Source organism: Macaca thibetana, chromosome 7, assembly GCF_024542745.1.
Source record: "Macaca thibetana thibetana isolate TM-01 chromosome 7, ASM2454274v1, whole genome shotgun sequence".
Lineage (NCBI taxonomy): Eukaryota > Metazoa > Chordata > Mammalia > Primates > Cercopithecidae > Macaca > Macaca thibetana.
Window position 1 is genome coordinate 167,267,935 of NC_065584.1, and position 19,283 is coordinate 167,287,217.

General features: G+C 37.0%; 1 protein-coding gene across 2 annotated transcripts in view; it reads right to left on the reverse strand.

Annotated features, from left to right (window-relative positions):
• EFL1 (elongation factor like GTPase 1) overlaps window positions 1–19,283 on the reverse strand; it is a 129,779-nt gene that overhangs the window by 91,919 nt on the left and 18,577 nt on the right. For both annotated transcript variants that reach the window (XM_050799696.1, XM_050799697.1), the window contains exons 5-12: window positions 17,908–18,041; window positions 17,058–17,195; window positions 14,964–15,178; window positions 7,310–7,433; window positions 5,496–5,572; window positions 4,643–4,779; window positions 3,916–4,038; window positions 1,650–1,749 (exon numbers count right to left, since the gene is read on the reverse strand). In XM_050799696.1, coding sequence (XP_050655653.1) covers window positions 1,650–1,749; window positions 3,916–4,038; window positions 4,643–4,779; window positions 5,496–5,572; window positions 7,310–7,433; window positions 14,964–15,178; window positions 17,058–17,195; window positions 17,908–18,041 — 1,048 coding nt within the window. The remainder of the gene's footprint in view (window positions 1–1,649; window positions 1,750–3,915; window positions 4,039–4,642; window positions 4,780–5,495; window positions 5,573–7,309; window positions 7,434–14,963; window positions 15,179–17,057; window positions 17,196–17,907; window positions 18,042–19,283) is intronic.

The window sequence follows — 19,283 nt, forward strand, 5'->3', positions numbered from 1 at the left end:
AGGCATAATAATACTATTATTCATCAGCAAGAAATGAAGGATAGGTAGAGGTAGGAATTTTAAATGATATAAATACATGTATTTCAAATCTTAACAGCAAATTTTCCAATTCTCTGATATTCCCTATGATTCTACTGGAATCTCTCAGATACTCCCAATGGCCAAAAAACATTCAGTATCCTAAAATTGTTAGCACAAGAAATTGCTACTACATGTAGCACTGAAATATTATCTGGGAGTAGCCTAGATACATAATTGGGCATTCATTCGTTCCATTATTCACTCATTTACTTACTCATTTAGCCATTCATTCACCTATTCACTGACCTGTTCATTCCCCCATTCAGATATTCACTCATTCATTCTTCATTTACTCACCCATCTATTCTTTTACTTATCCCCAGGGCAAAAATTATTGACTACACCTATGTCCAAATCACTAGGGAAGTACGAAAAAACAATGCATAACCTTTCTGCTGAAGGACAAACAGAATTTTATCAGAAGAAAAGAAGCCTTCTCAGATGGAGGAACAGCACAAGTAAAGATATGACGTTTGTTCAGACACTAGTATATTAGAGAAACAGAAATAAAAATCTAGTCAAAACATGTTTTGGGGTCAGGTCACGGTGGGTCTGAAATGCCACTAAGACAGCTCAAGTTTATTTCACAGGCTGATGATCTGACCTTCAGTCACTCACATATTATTTTCATGATTTCTGCTATATCTGCATATTATTTATTTAATGCTTATTTAAATGCACAAACATTTTGAACTCAATAAAACTTTAAAATCTCATCACAGTAAAGGCTTTATCACTTGACATACACAGGCAATACACACAAATAAACATTAAAATAAATATGCCAACTAAGTAAACTAAAACTTGTTTCCCTAAGTACCACTGAAATCATCACCAACACTTCACACTTGAATCAAAACTGCTCAAAGCAGTGAGAATCATTAAGGGTTTTGAGCAAGAGGCATATCTTCATAGCTGAGTTTTATAAAGATCACTCTAAAGGAAGAAAGGCAAGTGCATCGGTGGAACTAAAGATGGGGCAGGAGAACCAGCTAGGAGGTTGCTGCAACAATATCCATAAGACATGATCAGAATCTAAACTTGTAGGGAAAGCAGCAGAGACAGAAGGAGGGGAACTCACATAAAAAACAGGAAATGTAGAAGAGACAGATTCCCCAAGACTCTGGAACTTGAGAAATATCCCTCTCCTACACCCACCACACCCGGGCACACATAATACACACGGGGAAGCAGAGATACTCATACATTCATAATCTCTACTGAGGTAGACAGAATTAGATGAGACAAGGCAGGAGGCTTAGATTAGAACTCGCCTAACATGTTCAACAAAAGTTAACTGTTGCTACTGCTACTAACGCCACTCTTCAAACTTACATCACTTCAATTCAAAATCCCAGAGCTGCTTTCAACAGCTTTCTCCTACAGAGGTATCACAAAAGGATATATTACTGTACAAATTGTATGTTACCCTGGGGGTTGGCTTGAAATGAATTCTGGGTTAAGGAGGAAAAGCATTATCTGTGCCTCACCCCCATCCACACCCCAACTACATCCTACCAAACATATACCATATTCCTAGCCCAGCCCAACTTTCCCACTTCCCTTACCTTGGCTTATTCTGAGGCAAGGCCTTAGCATCAACTGCAAACATTTTGGAAACAAATATGATAACTGGAGCAGTCTCCTCACTTCCACATTTCATAAAAGCTAAACAAATAGGAAGTAAAAATGTCACTATTTTTCCCATTACTAAAAAAACACATATTTTTCTGGAAAACAATTAAAATGTTTAGAACATCGCATTATCTAAATGCATCAGAAGTCCATAACTTTTTCCAACTATGATAAGAATTTTAATTAGAAAAGGGTAAGATTGCTAGGAAAGAATAGCAGAGCAAAAGCAAACAGAATTGGCAGAAATAAGGAAGGAAAAGCAAGCAAATTTGATGGGGTGAGGGATCCCATATGAAAGTTAAAGCTATGCAATGAGGTTAAACACCTACTATAAGCACTAATACATTTTTCACTGTATCAAGTATAGAAAAAATAGAATTGAGGAATGTTACCAAAGGCCAACAATCAACAAGGTAGCTTGTTAATAAGATATATAAAAATCAACAGCTTTTCCAATCCCCCACAATAACAAGTTAGAAAATAAAATGGACAAAAATACTGTATTATGATATTAACAAATTCTTAGAAATAAATTAAGATTCAATATTATTAAGATACCAATTCTCCTTAAATATACAAATTTTAACGCAATTACGTATTAACATATGAACATTTTCCTTAACCTATATTGGAAGTAAAAAACCATTGATTACTGAATTTTTTAAAACAACTCCATCACCTCACGTTAAAATAATTTGTATACAAAGAATTCAACAGTAAAATTTAAAGAAGGAAAAAGAAAGCCACAGGAAGTAAGAATCAAACATATATCAGAAGTCTTGCCAGTGGAAGCTTTGAATGAGGAACAGAATGACATGCCCTGACTTTTATCTTAAGAGGATCACTCTGTTTTGTCTGCAATATTGAGAAAACACTAACAGGAATCAAGAGCAAAAGCAGGGATACTAGTCGTTTTGTTGTTGTTGTTGTTTGTTTTCTCAGACGGAGTCTCGTTCTGTCACCCAGGCTGGAGTGCAGTGGCATTATCTCGGCTCACTGCAACCTTCGCCTCCCAGGTTCAAGTGGTTCTCCTGCCTCAGCCTCCCAAGTACCAGGGACTACAAGCGTGTACCACCACGCCCAGCTAATTTTTGTATTTTTAGTAGAGACAAGGTTTCACCATGTTGGCCAGGAAGTGAAAACATTGGGAAATAGCTGAATTCCGTATTTCAAAGGAAGAATAAACAGGATGATGGACTGCATGTTGGACTGTGAGATAAATATAAGGGCCATTGATGACTCCAAGGTTTTTGGACTGAGTAAATGAAAAGATTGAGGTCCCCCTGAGATGGGAATGACTAGGTGAGCAGGCTTGGGGATAAGATAAAAAGTCCAGTTTGGGATATGTTCAGTTGAGATGTTTCTTAGAAAACACAGTATAGGGGGAGTTCTAGATATCAGTCCAGAGTCCAGAAAACAGACATGCTCTGAAGATACACAATTGTGTGAATTATGAGTATGTAGTTGTCATTTAAAGTCTTGAGATTGGATGAGATTATCAAAAGAGGGACTGCAGGTAAAATAGATGAGGATCAAAGACTTGAACCTTACTTGGGGCACACCAAAGTTAAAAAGCCAGGGAGATGGGGAGGAATCACAAAAAGACCTTATTAAGTATAAGCAGCCAGGGAGACAGGAAGAAAAGCAGAAGCAAGGGAATGGAAGCAATGGAAGCCTAAAAGTCAAGGGAAGAAATTGTTTCAAGGAGGAGTGATCACCTGCATCAAATGCGAGTGGAAGATCTAGTCCTATGAAGACTGAAAACTGGTCATTAGATTTAATGAACCAAAAGTCAATAGTGATGCCAAGAACAACAGTGTAGTGGTTTGGGGGCAGGGTTACAAAAGCAATAGAACTGGAGGAAAAGAATTAGAGAAAAGAAAATACATAGAGACAAATTTCATGGAACCTACAAAGTCCAGAATGGGAGCTTCTTTTCTCACGAGGAGCATGTGTACAGGAAGTCGCTGGTCTCTCATCGTACTGGCTAAGCAAAATGGCTGTAACAAGAAAACCTTTGGGGTGGGGGTGGGAGGCAAAACTGGTGAAATGGTCATTTGTGAAACTGTTCATCTGTGGAAGTGGACATTTGGCAAATTGGCCATTTAGCAAACTAGCATTCAGCAAATTGGTCTAGAGCAGCCTGGATGGAGGACAGTCAATGACATGGTATATTCCAACAGGTCCATCTTTCCTTACCTGCTTTCAGTGCTTGAGTTTCTGGTGGAAGAGAGTCAAAGGTTTGTGATCCTGTGCACATCAGTCTCTCCACTCTCTCGGCTGTAATATCAAGGGGACTAGGAAGTTTCTGACACACCATCGCTGAAGTCTGTTGTTAAGGACTCAAAACCTTGAGCCAGTGCCTCCCACCAAGGCGAAGATTCACTGTATGTTCTAAATATTGAGGTAACAAAGTCTGTCCATACAGAAAATGCCTGTGCTATATGGCAACACTGCTTTATGCATCACATCTCAAAACATGCACATGATTTCAGGGAGTTCACAAACTCCTAAAAGCTCAGAAAGGATCCTCATGACAGATACTTTAACACTGAGACCCATGGAACAAATGAGAACAGAGCTTAGCAGGCTGGCTATCGGTGACCTTGAAATGAAACAGTTATCTAACACAAACATCTTATTTAAATCTTAGTGTAAACATTTTTATTTTTACAGTTTACTAAATAAACACAAAAAGAATTGTCTTCTTAAAGAAGTTCACTATTAGTAATGTTAACATAAATTAGTATTAGTGTATTAATTATTAAAGTATTTAATACAGTTTCATGGTAGAACACCAAATAAGCAGAGAAGACTTATTTTGGATTGAATGTTATTTCCAGAGAATTTCCTGGTTGCCATAACGCATTGTTTTTTCTTGCTTTATCAAAACTATTTCATTAAAAACCATTAGAATAAAGGATACCAAGAACAGCATGGGATATGGGTAGCCACTGACTGCAAATGGCGTTGATCTGAACTTTAGGGTCTGAATGTCGTGCCTCCCGGGCTCCAATTTTTAATCCTAAAGAAGTCACTATTTTATCAATTTTGTCTTTGTCCCTATAGTAAACACAAGATTGGAGGGCGGAAATGTCATATGCACATAAAAACAGGCAGTGGGGAAAAGGAACCCAACATTATCTGGCATATTTTTATCCTAATGTGTTACTTTTTCAAAAAAAGCTAAAAATGATTGAAGGGAATTCTGCCACAGAAAAAGCCTCCTCAACTTCTACTCTTACACTTTCAAGTGAATCCTTCTTTAAGACTTCCCAGGAAGTACTTCTCCCCAATCTCCTCAAGCAGACTATATCAAGTGGTAAAGCAGTCTTACAAATAAGTACTAATAAGTCATTATTGCACCACAGGAATAACTCAGAAAGTAAATTTACTAAAGCAAACTTATACCAGAAAAGTTATTTCCCCACTTCCCCATTAATGATCCTAGCTATCAAGCACCTTTTCTACTTTAATAACTATTTTTTAAACCTGGGTTTGCATAAAAAAAGACCCAATGTTTCTTTCTATCCTTTTATCTCTTCACCTCAGCACTCTATAAAATATTGCTATCCTGTTCCTTCAACATCACCCTTTAGCTGGGTTACACAGACTTCTTTAAATTGCTTCCAAGCCCTGTAATCAACTCATCTGTAGAAGCTCTGTTCACTTTCTCAGTCCATCTCAGCTTTCTGAAGTATGACTCATCAAACTGGAAAGTGAGACAAATTATACTGCCTAAAGATGCCTAAAGGTAAACAATGTCATAAGAGTCTTACTTTTTCAAGACAGCATCATACAAACTCCATATATTTTCCAGGATCAACTGTACAAATAAAGGTTTCTTTCCTTTGGCCTGTACAAAAGAATATACGGGCTTAAGTTCCTGAACATTTAATAGGCATTTATATATTCCTTCTTGACATGCTTTTATTCTCAATGTGTTTCATTTCTACTTGAAAATAATTATTCAAAAATAAAGTAGATGAAAGTAGTTATAAGAATGCACTTAAACAGCCAATAATCCACAATTAATAATAATCCATTGTTCTTTCCTCTGGGAACCATAGACTTTACAAGTGACATGACCATTCGTGGGTCATATTACCATGGCTGCCATCAAACAAATACACACAGCACCCAAGCCAAGAGCTAAAACTTCACTCTGCACGTGCAGGCTCTTTCCATGGACTTCAGTCTAAAATTATGTTAGAAGAAACATAAAGCATTCTTAAACATATTTCTAAAAGTTCACAAGGATAGGAAAATTTTGAAAACCCAAAAAACTCCATCATTTCTCTTACCAAACTACGCAAAAAGTTACTAGCAAGAGCACCTTGAGGGGTATACTCTCCCATATACATGAAGGGGGATATATTAATAAATTGAAACCTCCTTTCTGAAGAACTACGGGCAACAGTATTAAGAAGTTAAAAGTCATTGGCTTAGAATGCTCAGTTTAAAAAAAAAAAAGCATCATGAAGACATAAAACTTATCCACAAAGATATCTATCGTACAATATCAAAACATTTGAAAAAAAACTATGTCCAATCTTAAGAGAATGATTACATAAATCATAGTGGTCTCACAAAATAAAATAACAGAGTGCTTACTGAATTATTTCATATAATCATCATAACTATCCTATGAGATAAGTGCTATTATCTTAATTTTACATATGAAATAACTGAGATAAAAGTCATACAGCCAGTAAGTGGTGGAGCCAAAATTCAAACACAGAGTCAACTCTCAAGGCATGCTCTTTCCCACTTAGCTATATTCATTCCCTTTAAAATATATGGTTTATAAAAAAGCTTTTAATGGCAAGGGAAGATGTTCATGATATGACAAAAGCAAAAGGGCAGCTACATTGTATAAACAGCATAATCTCAACTGAGGGATGTATATATCCATGTAAAAAGAATGAAAGAAATTACAAACATCTACTAGCAGTGCTGGCTTCGAGTTTTTTGTTTGCTGTGGCTTTATACTTGTGAGTACTTTCTAAAAAGAAATGTATATGATTTTCAGTGAGAATTTATGAAATCCTGGTTTTATATCAAAAAATAAAGCTCCAAGAAAAGTATCCTTTGAGGGTATATGACAGCATTCCTACACCACCTCTATCTATAGAAGGAGTTTCAGGGAGCATCCACCTCTCCCGATCTACACTGCACGATGACCAGCATGCAGGGAGATAAGGCTTCAACTGAGACTAGGACAGTGTGAACCATACAGGGATGTCTAGAAGAGACATCTCTTTATGGTGACAGAGACAAACAAATGCACGGCACAAAACGTGTGTCTTCAGGTGCCCAAGATCTAAGATTTTTGGTCTTCTGAAAAAAAAGAAAAGAAAAGAAAAGAAAAAGCAGTTCTTTGCTCACTATACTTAAAAGGACTAAGAACTCTATATGAATAATACCTGTATATGAGACGTGTAAGCCTTTCCCAATTATATACAGTAAAAATTCCCTCATGAACTCACCTGAATAAATTAAAGCTGAATTACATTTATTAAAGATATTACAGGATAGATTTTCATAGGGCAAGAACATGACCAGCAATCAAAAGGGACATACACCACATTACCTGATCACCCTTCATGATCTTTTTGGCCTTCATATTTATACAGTAATCTCCCCACAAGGTTTTCATAAGAACTTCCTTTTTGATGCCAATTTTTTGACTGTAGATTCTGGCGAAGTGCTCAATTCTGAAAGAAGACCAAATGTTCACGTTATTAATAACAACGATTAGCATAGGTAACATTTGAACATTTCTGTGACAGGTACTGTTCAAACTTGTTTACACGTGTATTACTAAACTTAATCCACTATCCTACAGAACTTCCCCATTTTACAGAAAAGGGTAATGAAGCACAGTAATATCATGCAGGGAAGAAGTGAGGTGGGGCTTTAAATCCAAGCAGTCTGGCTCCAAAGCCCATGTTCAGGTCTACATTAATATGAATTGTAATACATGCTATAGCTTTGTTTCTTAATTTTGCATGTGTAAAACAAGATAAAACTAGGGCCAAAGCCAAGAAAATGCAAGCTCCAGCTGCCCGTCACAACTATGCCAGCCATAAAATTTTATTTCAGCTACTCACTGCTGTGAGAGTTGCTCACAAATGAAAGAAACTCGAGCCACAACCTGCCAAAACAAGGTGTTTATTATCCTAGATTAATGATAAACATACACACACTGACTTAACTCGCATCAGCCCACAGAGAAACCAGTTACCACCATGGCCTCCCATCACAGGAGGACAGTCAACAACAACTAAGGGTGCTACATATAGCATCTGCGTTGTCTGGATAAAGGACCTAAGAAACGCCTTGTCTTTAGAGAACAACCTAATTTAATCTAAGGTTTGAGATTAGAATTTTCAAAGTACCAGCATCTTAAAAGATGCCTGCTCAGGAAAAAAAAAAAAAAAAAAAAAAAAAAAAAGGATATTCCCAGTTTTTTTCCACACCATACTGAAAAGCCCAACCTAATGCAATCACGCAAGAAAAGGAAATAAAAAGTATACTGATTAGAAAATAAATAAAACTATCTTTGTTCACAGGTGACTCTTTAATCACTCCTCCACAAATGAACACAATGTGAAAGGCTGACAACCACTGGTAGAGTTCCTATGCCTCAAAAAGAAAGCAGGCTCTGCCTTGTTGCCTAACCAGTGGATCGCTAAAGAGTCAGGCCTCCTCCTGGCTTCCTGTGTTTCTGCACACCCAGAATGGCGCACAGAGCCTTACTTCCAGATGTTAAGTCAGGATACCCTTATCTCTGCGGCTTTTCATTTGTCAACACCCAGTTTTGCTAGGCAGGCTGCAACCTGCCATGCAGATTTGCAAATCCAATTCAGGACCTACAGGCAGGTCCAAGGTCTACACGTGGAAGGAAACAATAGGAGGCAACTACTGTGGACTGACTTCCCAGGCATTCTCCAACCTAACTGTAGAAGGGAGCCCTATTCTTTAGCAGTGATGCTCCCTGGGGCCTCAACAAATACAGCTGAAGCTTTGCTCTCCACATTGGCAACTTGGGTCCTTCTTAGATGGTTAAAACCGGAGCTAATGACTGAGTGATGAACACAGGAAACCTGTGACATTTTCTTTCTTTTAAATTTGAATTATTTTTTCACCTGATATAGAACCAATTTTTTAATATCTTTAACTGACACTTACATTCTGACTTTAATTCTTCTATTCATATGGTTCATGTTCCTGTCTACTTAACCTGTGAAAATCTCCCCTAAACCATGTGCCTGCAGAGTTCTACTTATAGTTCTATTTTTGTCTCATGCACTTTGTTGTTCTGATAATTGATAGCTAATCTCTTCACTAGTAAATGTGTCAATTATCTATGCGAAAATGATCCTTATGCCATAATTCATTTACCATAAATCCTATTTTATTGTTAATGTTGCCAAACCTCTCTCTTTTCATTCACATTTGGTTGACATAATCTGATCTAAAGCTTTGGTATTTAGCCTCTGTCCATTACGCTTTATGTTTATCTCTTTTACGTAGTAAACGTCTGGATTTATTTTTTTAATAAAATTTCCTTTCTAAAAAATATCTCCTTAATAGGGGATTTGATACATTTATTGGGGCAATCATTTATCGGTACAACTGTTTTGATCAGTTAGATTTCCAGTGTGGTTTCTATTCTTTCAGGATTTTTTAAAAAAATGTTGAGTTGTGTTACCCAGACTGTATTATACATTCTTTTATCTTTTATAATGATGTCAGATAAATACCCTGCTCTTAATTCTGAAAGTGGTAAACTTAAAGATTTTTATAAATAAACACTCTAAAACCCCTATCAAAATCATAAATTATAGTAAGACATTTGCCCTTTTGCTTAGGCTAGGCTCTTCTAGTCCACCACATAAAATATTCACACCTGTGTACACACATGGGTACATAAATCTTTCAAAATCTTGTTTCTTATCCTTTTCATTATTTTTTATTCCATACTTACCACAAAATTTGCTTAACACCAACCCATTCCCCATTACTGCTAGTGCTTTTATTTATTTTTGTCATTAAACAGTTACAATTTTTAAACACTGACAATTTCTAGCACTTCTCCATTCTTGAATTCTATTTTAATTCGTTTCCTCTACAGAGTAACTGCAAACAAGAGTCTAAGAGACCTGCAGACCGATTTATATTCCAAGACTACTGATCTATTCGTTGCCTATCTTCATGAATGACAACTCAGTCAAGTATGAAATTACTGAACCACACACCCTTTTGCCCTCCAAGCTACGAAGTGGATTACTGTTAACTACAGAATTCTAAGACACGGTTACACAAAGACAAGTAAATCTATTACAAAGGGCTTCTCATTGTCTCTTTTCTCCTGTCCCTATGCTATAAGTTTGGGGACTCAGTTCTACGTATCTAAAGCAAGAACTTAGATTCTTGCTGCTACCCATCCAAGTCAATGTGTTTCTGCTTTTCAGAGCAGACTCTCCCAGATTAACATCAATTAACAGGACAGATTTAGGCAGAAGACCTAGGTTCAGCCTCTAGTCACACTTCTTAATCCTTTCCCACTGCAGAGAGTTTATAGAACCATCTTGCAAATTCTGAAATGTGCTCATTTTCCACTTTTGTGACACATGCAGCTGTCAACTTGGCCTATTCACTGACATTTTAGAGGAAAAAGGGAAGGAAAAAGTCTCTGGTGCTTTCATTTCCACCACTACTTTCCCATAAATTCACATATCAACTTGTTGAGAACAGACACTAGCGGATCTCTAAATCTGACCTTGTCTAACACAGGGGAACATTCATTTATTGGCTGACAGTATCTAAAAATGTCAGAAGTAAGAGCTCTGTAAATTACCCTTATTCTATCCATTCAACTTTCTCCCCATTCCTTTTCCTTCCACAATAAACTTCCCCCAATTTGTGTGATTGACTAAAATTGGCATAAAACATTAAATTACTTATGAAAATCACTGTAAGAAAGGGACAAGCCTCCCACCTTGTGGTTTACTACCAGAATGCTCACAAATCAGGAAATCAACAGGTCTGACCCTATTACACGACTGAATGAATCACTGTGAATGAATCTGAAGAAAGTCTTGAAATCATCTTAGCCCAATATTCTTGTTTTTTCAGATAAGTAAACTGAGGCCTAGAAAGGTGATAATGACAACCCATCAACCATATATGAAAAGTGCAAATTCTCAGCAGGTTCACAATTTCTATTTTTATCATATACACATTACCTCAATTTATTTAAGTCTGGTATGACCTTTCGGGCATCAAATGGACTAAGGTATCTATCATTTATTATAAACAGAAAGTTATGATATTATATTACACTGCCCAAGACAAAATCTGGTCAAAGGGAAACTGGAGAACAAGTTCCTGTAAAAAGGAAAATATATTTTAAAAAATGAAGCCAGAGATTTGTTAGGCTACTCCAAGCCTTGCATTCTAGTCAGCTCCTGATCCTTTCTTTCTTTCCAATTCTAAGTCATACTGATACATGTTTCATGAAGAAACTCTGTTTTCTCCTACTGCATCAGTTTTAGTTCTATGATTCCCATAAATTACATGCAATATCAAGCCCACAACTAAAGTAAAGGTCGTTATGGTCCCACTATTACTTATCCAAACCACAGACATTTTTCTCAAAGTAATAATCTTTTAACTACATTTGGATTTTTTGATTCCACAAGTCAGAAATTGCTATAGTTAAAAAAACGTGATCAATTACCTACTCCATTCTGAAATCTAATATCACTGTTAACACGGCCTCAGCATGTACAAATCCGGGAGAGGCAATAAGAAGAAATAAGAATCCTTATACCCCATAGGGCAGACACTAGAGAAGAACCATGTCAAAAAAAGACAGGATTCAGAGTCAGGCAGACTTTAATCTTAATATCAGCCTGCCTCTTATTAGTCGAGTGATGTTGAACAAAATTTACTCAATGTTCTTGAGACTTAGATAATAAATAGTAGTATCTATTTCAAAGGAGTGTTGTCAGAATTTGGCGAAATAATTTAAATAAAGTGACTAACTCAATATCTTGCACATGTACATCTTCATTAAAGCTAGACTAACTTTTGCTACTGTTGGTATAAAAGTTGATATAAATATATTTGTTCATCTATGTATAAATAACTTTAAGAAGATAAAAAAAAACTGACAGGAAATAAACTGAGCTAAGGAATAAGGTGGGATCCATTTGTGGTACACATTTCAATTTACTCAAGAATAAAGTTAAAAATCAATTGTATATAAAATATGTAAAGAAATGCAAGACTGGCTCAATATTCAAAAACATCAATGTAATATACCATATTAACAAGCTAAAGAAGAAAACTCATACAAATATATTAATCAATACAGAAAAGGTATGTGACAAAACTGGACACATTCATAATAATGACATTCAGAAAAATATTAGGGGACTTCCTCAACTTGATAACGGACATCTAAAAACAGCCTGCAGACCTAACATTATTTCTAATGGTGAAAGACTTAATGCTTTCCTCCTAGATCGAGAACAAGGCAAGGAAATTCTCATCACTGTCAGTCAAATAGTGCTGGATATTCTAGCTAATGCAATCAGCAAAAGAGAAAATAGCATGGAGATAGAAAAGGAAAAAAAATACAACAATTCCTATTTGCAGACATGATTGTCTCGCAGCAAATTCAAAAATATCTACAAAGAACTTCAAGTGAGTTCAGCAAGGTGACAGTATACAAGATCAACATATAAAAATTAATTGTATTTCTATATACTAGATGTGTGAACACCAAAATTAAAAATATCACTTATAATCATTCAGAAAAATGAAAAATTAAGTGTAAATCTACCTTAACATGTACAACACTTGTATGCTGAAAACTATAAAATGATCACAAAATATTTTTTTAAAATGTTAAATAAATGGAGAGGTATAGTGTGAGGCATGGAATAGAAAAGATTCAACACAGCAGAGATGTCAAAATTCTCCCCAAATTAACAGGTTTACCAAGCAATTTCCATCCAAATCCTAGCAAGATGTTTTTGTAGATATAGGTAAGATTACTATAAAATTTACATGGAAAGGCAAACGCCTTGAACAGCAAAAGTAATTTTGAAAAATAAAAATAATGTGGACAGAAAAAATCTACCTGATTTCAAGACTTATTAATGTAGCTATACTAATCAAAATTATGTGGTACTGTTGGAAAGACAGACACATAGATTAAAGGAACAGAACAAAACACTCAGAAACAGACCCACACAAGTATGCCCAACTGATTTTGACAAAGGCACAAAAGCAATTCAACAGAGAAGAGATAACCTTTTCAACAAAGGGTTCTAGAGTAAATGGAAATTCAAAGGCCCTCTTCTCCCACAAACGAAAACCTCAATCCAAGCCTCACACTTTATACAAAAATTAACTCAAAATGGGTCACAGACTTAAATGTAAAAAGTAAAACTAAAACTTTTAGAAAAAAATGAGAGACAATCTTTAGGATCTAGAGCTAGGCAAAGAGTTCTTCAACTTGACTCTAAAATCAAGATCCATAAAAAGAAAAAATGATAAAGGACACTTCGGTCAAATTAAAAACTTTGCTCACTTTGATGGTTGGGAGTGGTGGCTCACGCCTGTAATCCCAGCACTTTGGGAGGCTGAGGCGGATCACCTGAGGTCAGGAGTTTGAGATCAGCTTGGCTAACATGGTGAAACCTCGTCTCTACTGAAAGAAACACAAAAATTAGCTGGGAATGGTGGTGTGCACCTGTAGTCCCAGCTACTCAGGAGGTTGAGGCAGGAGAATCACTTGCACCTGGGAGGCGGAGGTTGCAGTGAGTCAAGATTGTGTCACTACACTACAACTTGGGCAATAAGCAAGACTAAAAAAACCACAAAAAACTAGCCGGGCGAGGTGGCGGGCACCTGTAGTCCCAGCTACTCGGGAGGCTTAGGCAGGAGAATGGCGTAAACCCGGGAGGCGGAGCTTGCAGTGAGCTGAGATCTGGCCACTGCACTCCAGCCTGGGCGACAGAGCGAGACTCCGTCTCAAAAAAAACAAAACAAAAACAAAACAAAACAAAACAAAACAAACAAAAAAACAAAAAAAAATCTTTGCTCACTTTGAAAAACACTATTAGAGGATATGAAGTCAAACTATAGACTGGGAGAAAATATTTGCAAAACACATACGAGACAAAGGACTACTGTTTAGAATAGAAAAAACTCAAAATTCAGGAGTACGAAAAAAACACAATAACAAAATGGGAAAAAATGTGAAAAGACATTTCACTCAAGAGGACCTACAGATGACAAATCAGCACATGAAAAGATGTTCGAGGTAACCAGCTATTATGAAAATGCAAATTAAAACCACAATAGCATATTAGTACACACCCAACAGAACTGCTAAAATGAAAACAGTGACAACACCAAAAGTGAACATTTGGAGAAAACGGATCACTCACGCATGCATTGCTGGTGAGAATATAAAATGGTACAGTCCCTCTGGAAACAGTTTGATAGCTTCTTTAAAAACTAAACATACAACTACCATACGACTCAGCAAATGCACTCATAGGCATTTATTCCAGAGAAATGAAACATGTTCACACAAAAACCTACACATGAATGTTTATAGCGGCTTTACTCATAATGGCCCAAAAAGGAAAAAAAAAAAAAAACCAGATGTCCTTTAATGGGTGAATAGTTATACTGGGGTACATCCACACCATGGAATACTACTAAGCAACAGAAAGGAACCAACTACAGTATTAATGCATGCAATAACTTGGATAAGTCTCTAGAGAATCACGCTAAGTGAAAAAAAATCAATCCAAAAAAATCATATATTTTTTGGTTCCATTTCTATAACACCCATGAGATGAGAAATTTGGAGATAAGATAAATGGTTGTCAAGGGTTAAAAAGGGTTTGAGGGAGGGAAGGAAGTAGCTGTGGCAATATAAGGGCAACGTGAAGGAGCCTTGCAGTGATAGAAATGTTCTGTATATTGATGGCAAATGGCAAAGTCCTGGTTGAGGTATTGTACTCAACCAATGGTTATACAAGATGTTATTATGGATAGGAGGCAGTTACTGGGTAAAGGGCACCAGAGAACTCTCTGTATTATCTCTTACAACTGTAGGTGAATCTATAGTTATCTCAAAATAAAGTTTCACTAAAAAAACCAATGGCATATAAAATCCACAAAGAGATTTAATCAGATTCAAACAGACTTACCCAAAGCCCCACCCATCTATTGCACTGGTAAACACCACATTTCCCTGTTCTGGAGAGAAGTAAAGCTGAGAATCATCTGTGTCCTCCAAGCCAGTGCTCCAGTCATATACTTGCTCTCCTTGTTCGGAATGTGGATTCACTTGGGATTCAGTCTCTCTCTCTGCTCTTTCTTCTAGGACTTTAGAAGTAAAAAGAGTTCCTGTGAGTGCATTAATCTAGGAGAGATGGTGAAATGGCAGAGTGTCATTCAGATGCTTAGCACACTCACGGAAGGATAAACACTGTTTAACCTGTGTTAGGACTAGAATCATCAGTCAGTTTGGGCTCATTAAGCACACACGAATGGAGGTGGCATTTACAATCAGTAAATAACTTACATGTATCCATTCTCTAAACTCAGCATAACTAAATTCTAAAGCTTTTGGAAGGTCATTTTTTGATTATTATTAGTTTAATGTAAATGTTAATATCATACCCTTAATTTGTTTTTCAGCACTGAGGCCTACTATCACAAAGTACTCATGATTTCCAACCCTACAATCCTAGTTTGTAACCTTAGTCCACTGCCTTGCCATTTCTCACATCGGTTGTCTGAAATGTTCACTACCCTCTTCAGGCCCTCTTCCCAACTCCTAATCCTCAACTACTTTCACTCCCAAATAGGCAGTAATCTTATGTCCTACCTCAGAAAGAAAATGGAACCTATTACTCATATTTCCTTCAAGTGCCCCACATTCCAATCTACAAGCTCACTTATGTCTGCAAATACCACTGACCTTTCTCCTGCCAATGCAGGGCAGGAGTTATTTTACCTCTTCCTATTTCATGTTTTTTTTTTTTTTTATTTTCTGAGGTGGAGTCTCGCTCTGTTGCCCAGGCTGGAATGGAGTGGTGTGATCTTGGCTCACTGCACGCTCTGCCTCCGGGTTCACACCATTCTCCTGCCTCAGCCTCCCGAGTACCTGGGACTACACATGCCTGCCACCAGGCCCGGCTAATTTTTTGCAAATTTTAGTAGAGACGGGGTTTCACCTTGTTAAACAGGATGGTCTTAATCTCCTGATCTCGTGATCCACCCGCCTCGGCCTCCGAAGGTGCTGGGATTACAGGCAGGAGCCACCGAGCCCGGCCTACCTCTTCCTATTTCTACAGGGAATGATATCCATCCCTCATTCTTTTTCACAGTTCTGCTTTTATTGTTTCCTGCCTTTAGCAAATAAATATACTCAAGCTGTCCTCATCAATGGCTTTCCACTATGTTGAGGAAAAAATTTCAAACTCTTATGCATGGCATACAAGGTTCACCAACATCTAAATCCTATATCCTTTTTCCCATCTCTTGTCACTGTTTAACATAATCTAATTCTTCAGCTATAAAACAATTTGTAGTCCTTAAATGAAACACTGTACTGTGATTTTTCTTGCCTTTATGACTTTGCCCATCATATTCCTTCTCTTTTGAATGTCCTTTTCCTCTCTACCTGGCAAACACCTACTTTACTTCCATCTCAAGGTTTCCATTGTATGACTTCTAACTCATTCTTCCCTCTTGACCCAGACTGGGTTAGATAGCCCTTATGCTGTCATATCACACCCAGGGCTTATCTCATTGTTCTCCAAGTATCTCTTTGTCTCCCCTACTATACTGTGAGCTCCTTGAAAATAGGGATTCTGACCTGTCCATCTTATATTCACAATCCCTAATGCACAATGGACATTCGATAATTCATTTATTCAACATATATCTAGGAAATATTTGCTGAATAAATAAATGAATGAATGCTTGGGTAAAATTTCCTCTAACGACAGGTAATAAAATACTATAGACAGGTAATAAAATCCTAATATTGCTTCACTTTGGAACCAAGATACAGTTTTAAACAAGAGAGCCTATTGTCTAAGCTTTATATGATGGGTGATTCCAAGACTGAGAACATGCTTATTCTGTAGCCACTGCTGTAGAATACCACCAACATGTATGAATATGAAGTGGAAAAGTTCATTTTTCTGTAGCAATGGCTCATACCAAGCTTAGTAACTTCCTTATAACTCTTCTTTGAGACTAAATTTTTTAAATACTAAAAATTAAAATACCTGTTCTAAAATATTCTTGAGGTGAGAATAGGCCTCTTGTGGGGTGAATTTCAGTTCCACTATCAAGCGATCTATCTTATTAATCACTAAAACTGGACGGATGTTTTCAAGCCAAGCTTGTCGCAGAACTGCTTGTGTCTGATAAAAACAGAAAGAAGAATGTAAAACTCATGATTTGAATTAAGTAAAGCACATTAGAAAATACTGATTAATAACCACTCTAGACAATGCCAGTCAGACAAAGGTATTCATTAGGCATTCACAAACTATGTATACAGCACAGTAGCAAAGAACTATAGACAAGAAATCATCATTGCCTTTACACAACTGACAGTTATGAAGGATAAATAAGGCCAGGCATGGTGGCTCACACCTGTATCTCAGCACTCTGGGAGGCTGAGGCAGGTGGATCGCTTGAGGCCAGGAGTCCAAGACTAGCCTGGCCAACATGGCGAAATCCCGTCTCTACTAAAAGTACGGAAATTAGCCAGGTGTGGTGGCACATGCCTGTAATCCCAGTTACTGTGGAGGCTGAGGCATAAGAATCACTTGAACCCAGGAGATGGAGGTTGCAGTAAGCCAAGATCGTGCCACCACACTAAAGCCTGGGTGACAGAGCAAGACTGTTTCAAAACAAACAAAAACAAAAACAAAGTATGTTAAATTAAAGTCATCATCTCTAAGATTCCTTCAGAACTCTGGTGATTTAACTCCATCACAGACTGGAACGTTACCAAATGTGAAATATAAAACCAACGTTCTGATTGTCAGTGAAATGCCTAAAGTCAGTCAGTTCCTCCTCTTTCCTCACCCTTAACCATTTAAGTATTTTCTCATCACAATCCACTACCTGTGGACAGACTCCTTCCACAGCATCTACCACAATGATGCATCCATCACAAATGCGAACAGCGGTTGATACTTCTGAGGAAAAGTCCACGTGTCCTGGAGAGTCTATCAGATTAATCAGGTACTCCTCATTACCTAAAACACAATTTGTAAACACACATTTTCAGTTCTCCAGGTATACAATGTTCTTCCTCAGGCATTCTAGAATAAGAAAGCTGAAAGCTTCTAAGAAAAAACTGAACAAAGCTAAAGGAGTTGAAAGCTCAATCCAGAGCTACCATTCCAAGTTTTCCCACTGATGGGACTACTGATTCCAAATAGCATCTATATAAAATGTTAAAGGACTTCATTATTCTAATAGTTACCACTTAAGAGCTTAATGGGAGCCAGCCACTATGATACTCACTTTTAATGTGCTAATCACATATTATTGAATCCTTACAATATCCCTATGAGATACATATTACTATTCTCCTTTTACAGATTAGGAAATTGAAACTGAAAGAAATCAATGCTCAAGGGCCTAACAGTAAGAGCTGTTCAAAGGGCTAACAAAGCAGTTGGCCAACTTCTTCCCTACAATTTGTCAAAGAGCAGTGTATGAATCTGCTCAATCAAGATTTAGACTCAAATCTACAAAAACTTAAGGAGCAGTTACTATGTGCCAAGCAGTGTGCTATGTGCTTGCCCATTAATACCTCCTTCAATAGTCTCAACAGACAAATGTATTAAACTTATAGTAGGGTGATGACACATCCTGAGTTGTCTGGTTTTAACACTGAAACTTCCACATCCCATCAAAGCCCTTAGTCCCACGCAAACAAGAAAAAAAAAGATCATCCTAGGTTATAGAGAGTTATCATTAAACATAACTTAGTATACCATGCAGAAAATTAGTAATGCTATAGAATTCTATACTCATTCCCCATTATTGATAAATTTGATAATTCTCTTTTAAAGACAGAATAATTATTTGAATGCTCAAACATATACTTCACTTTTGCTCCTCCCCTTAACTCAGAGTTTGTCAACTTGAATGTGCTCAAGAATGACTACAAGGTTGAGTATCCTTTATTTGAAATCGAAAATGCTCCAATGAGCATTTCCTTTTTGTGTCATGTTGGTATTTGAAGAGTTTTGAATTTGGGAGCACTTCAGATTTTGGATTTCCAGATTTGGGATGCTCAACCTGCAATGTATGGGACAGTTAAAGAATTTTCCCCCAATATAATTTTAATGACTTCGCTTGTGCCCTAGGTGATACAGATGATAAAACACCACCACAACAATAACCACAACCAGAACTTAACATCTGTGGACTGCCTATTCACGGCTGGCATTGCTCTAAGCATATTACAGAAATTATCTAATGTTTAC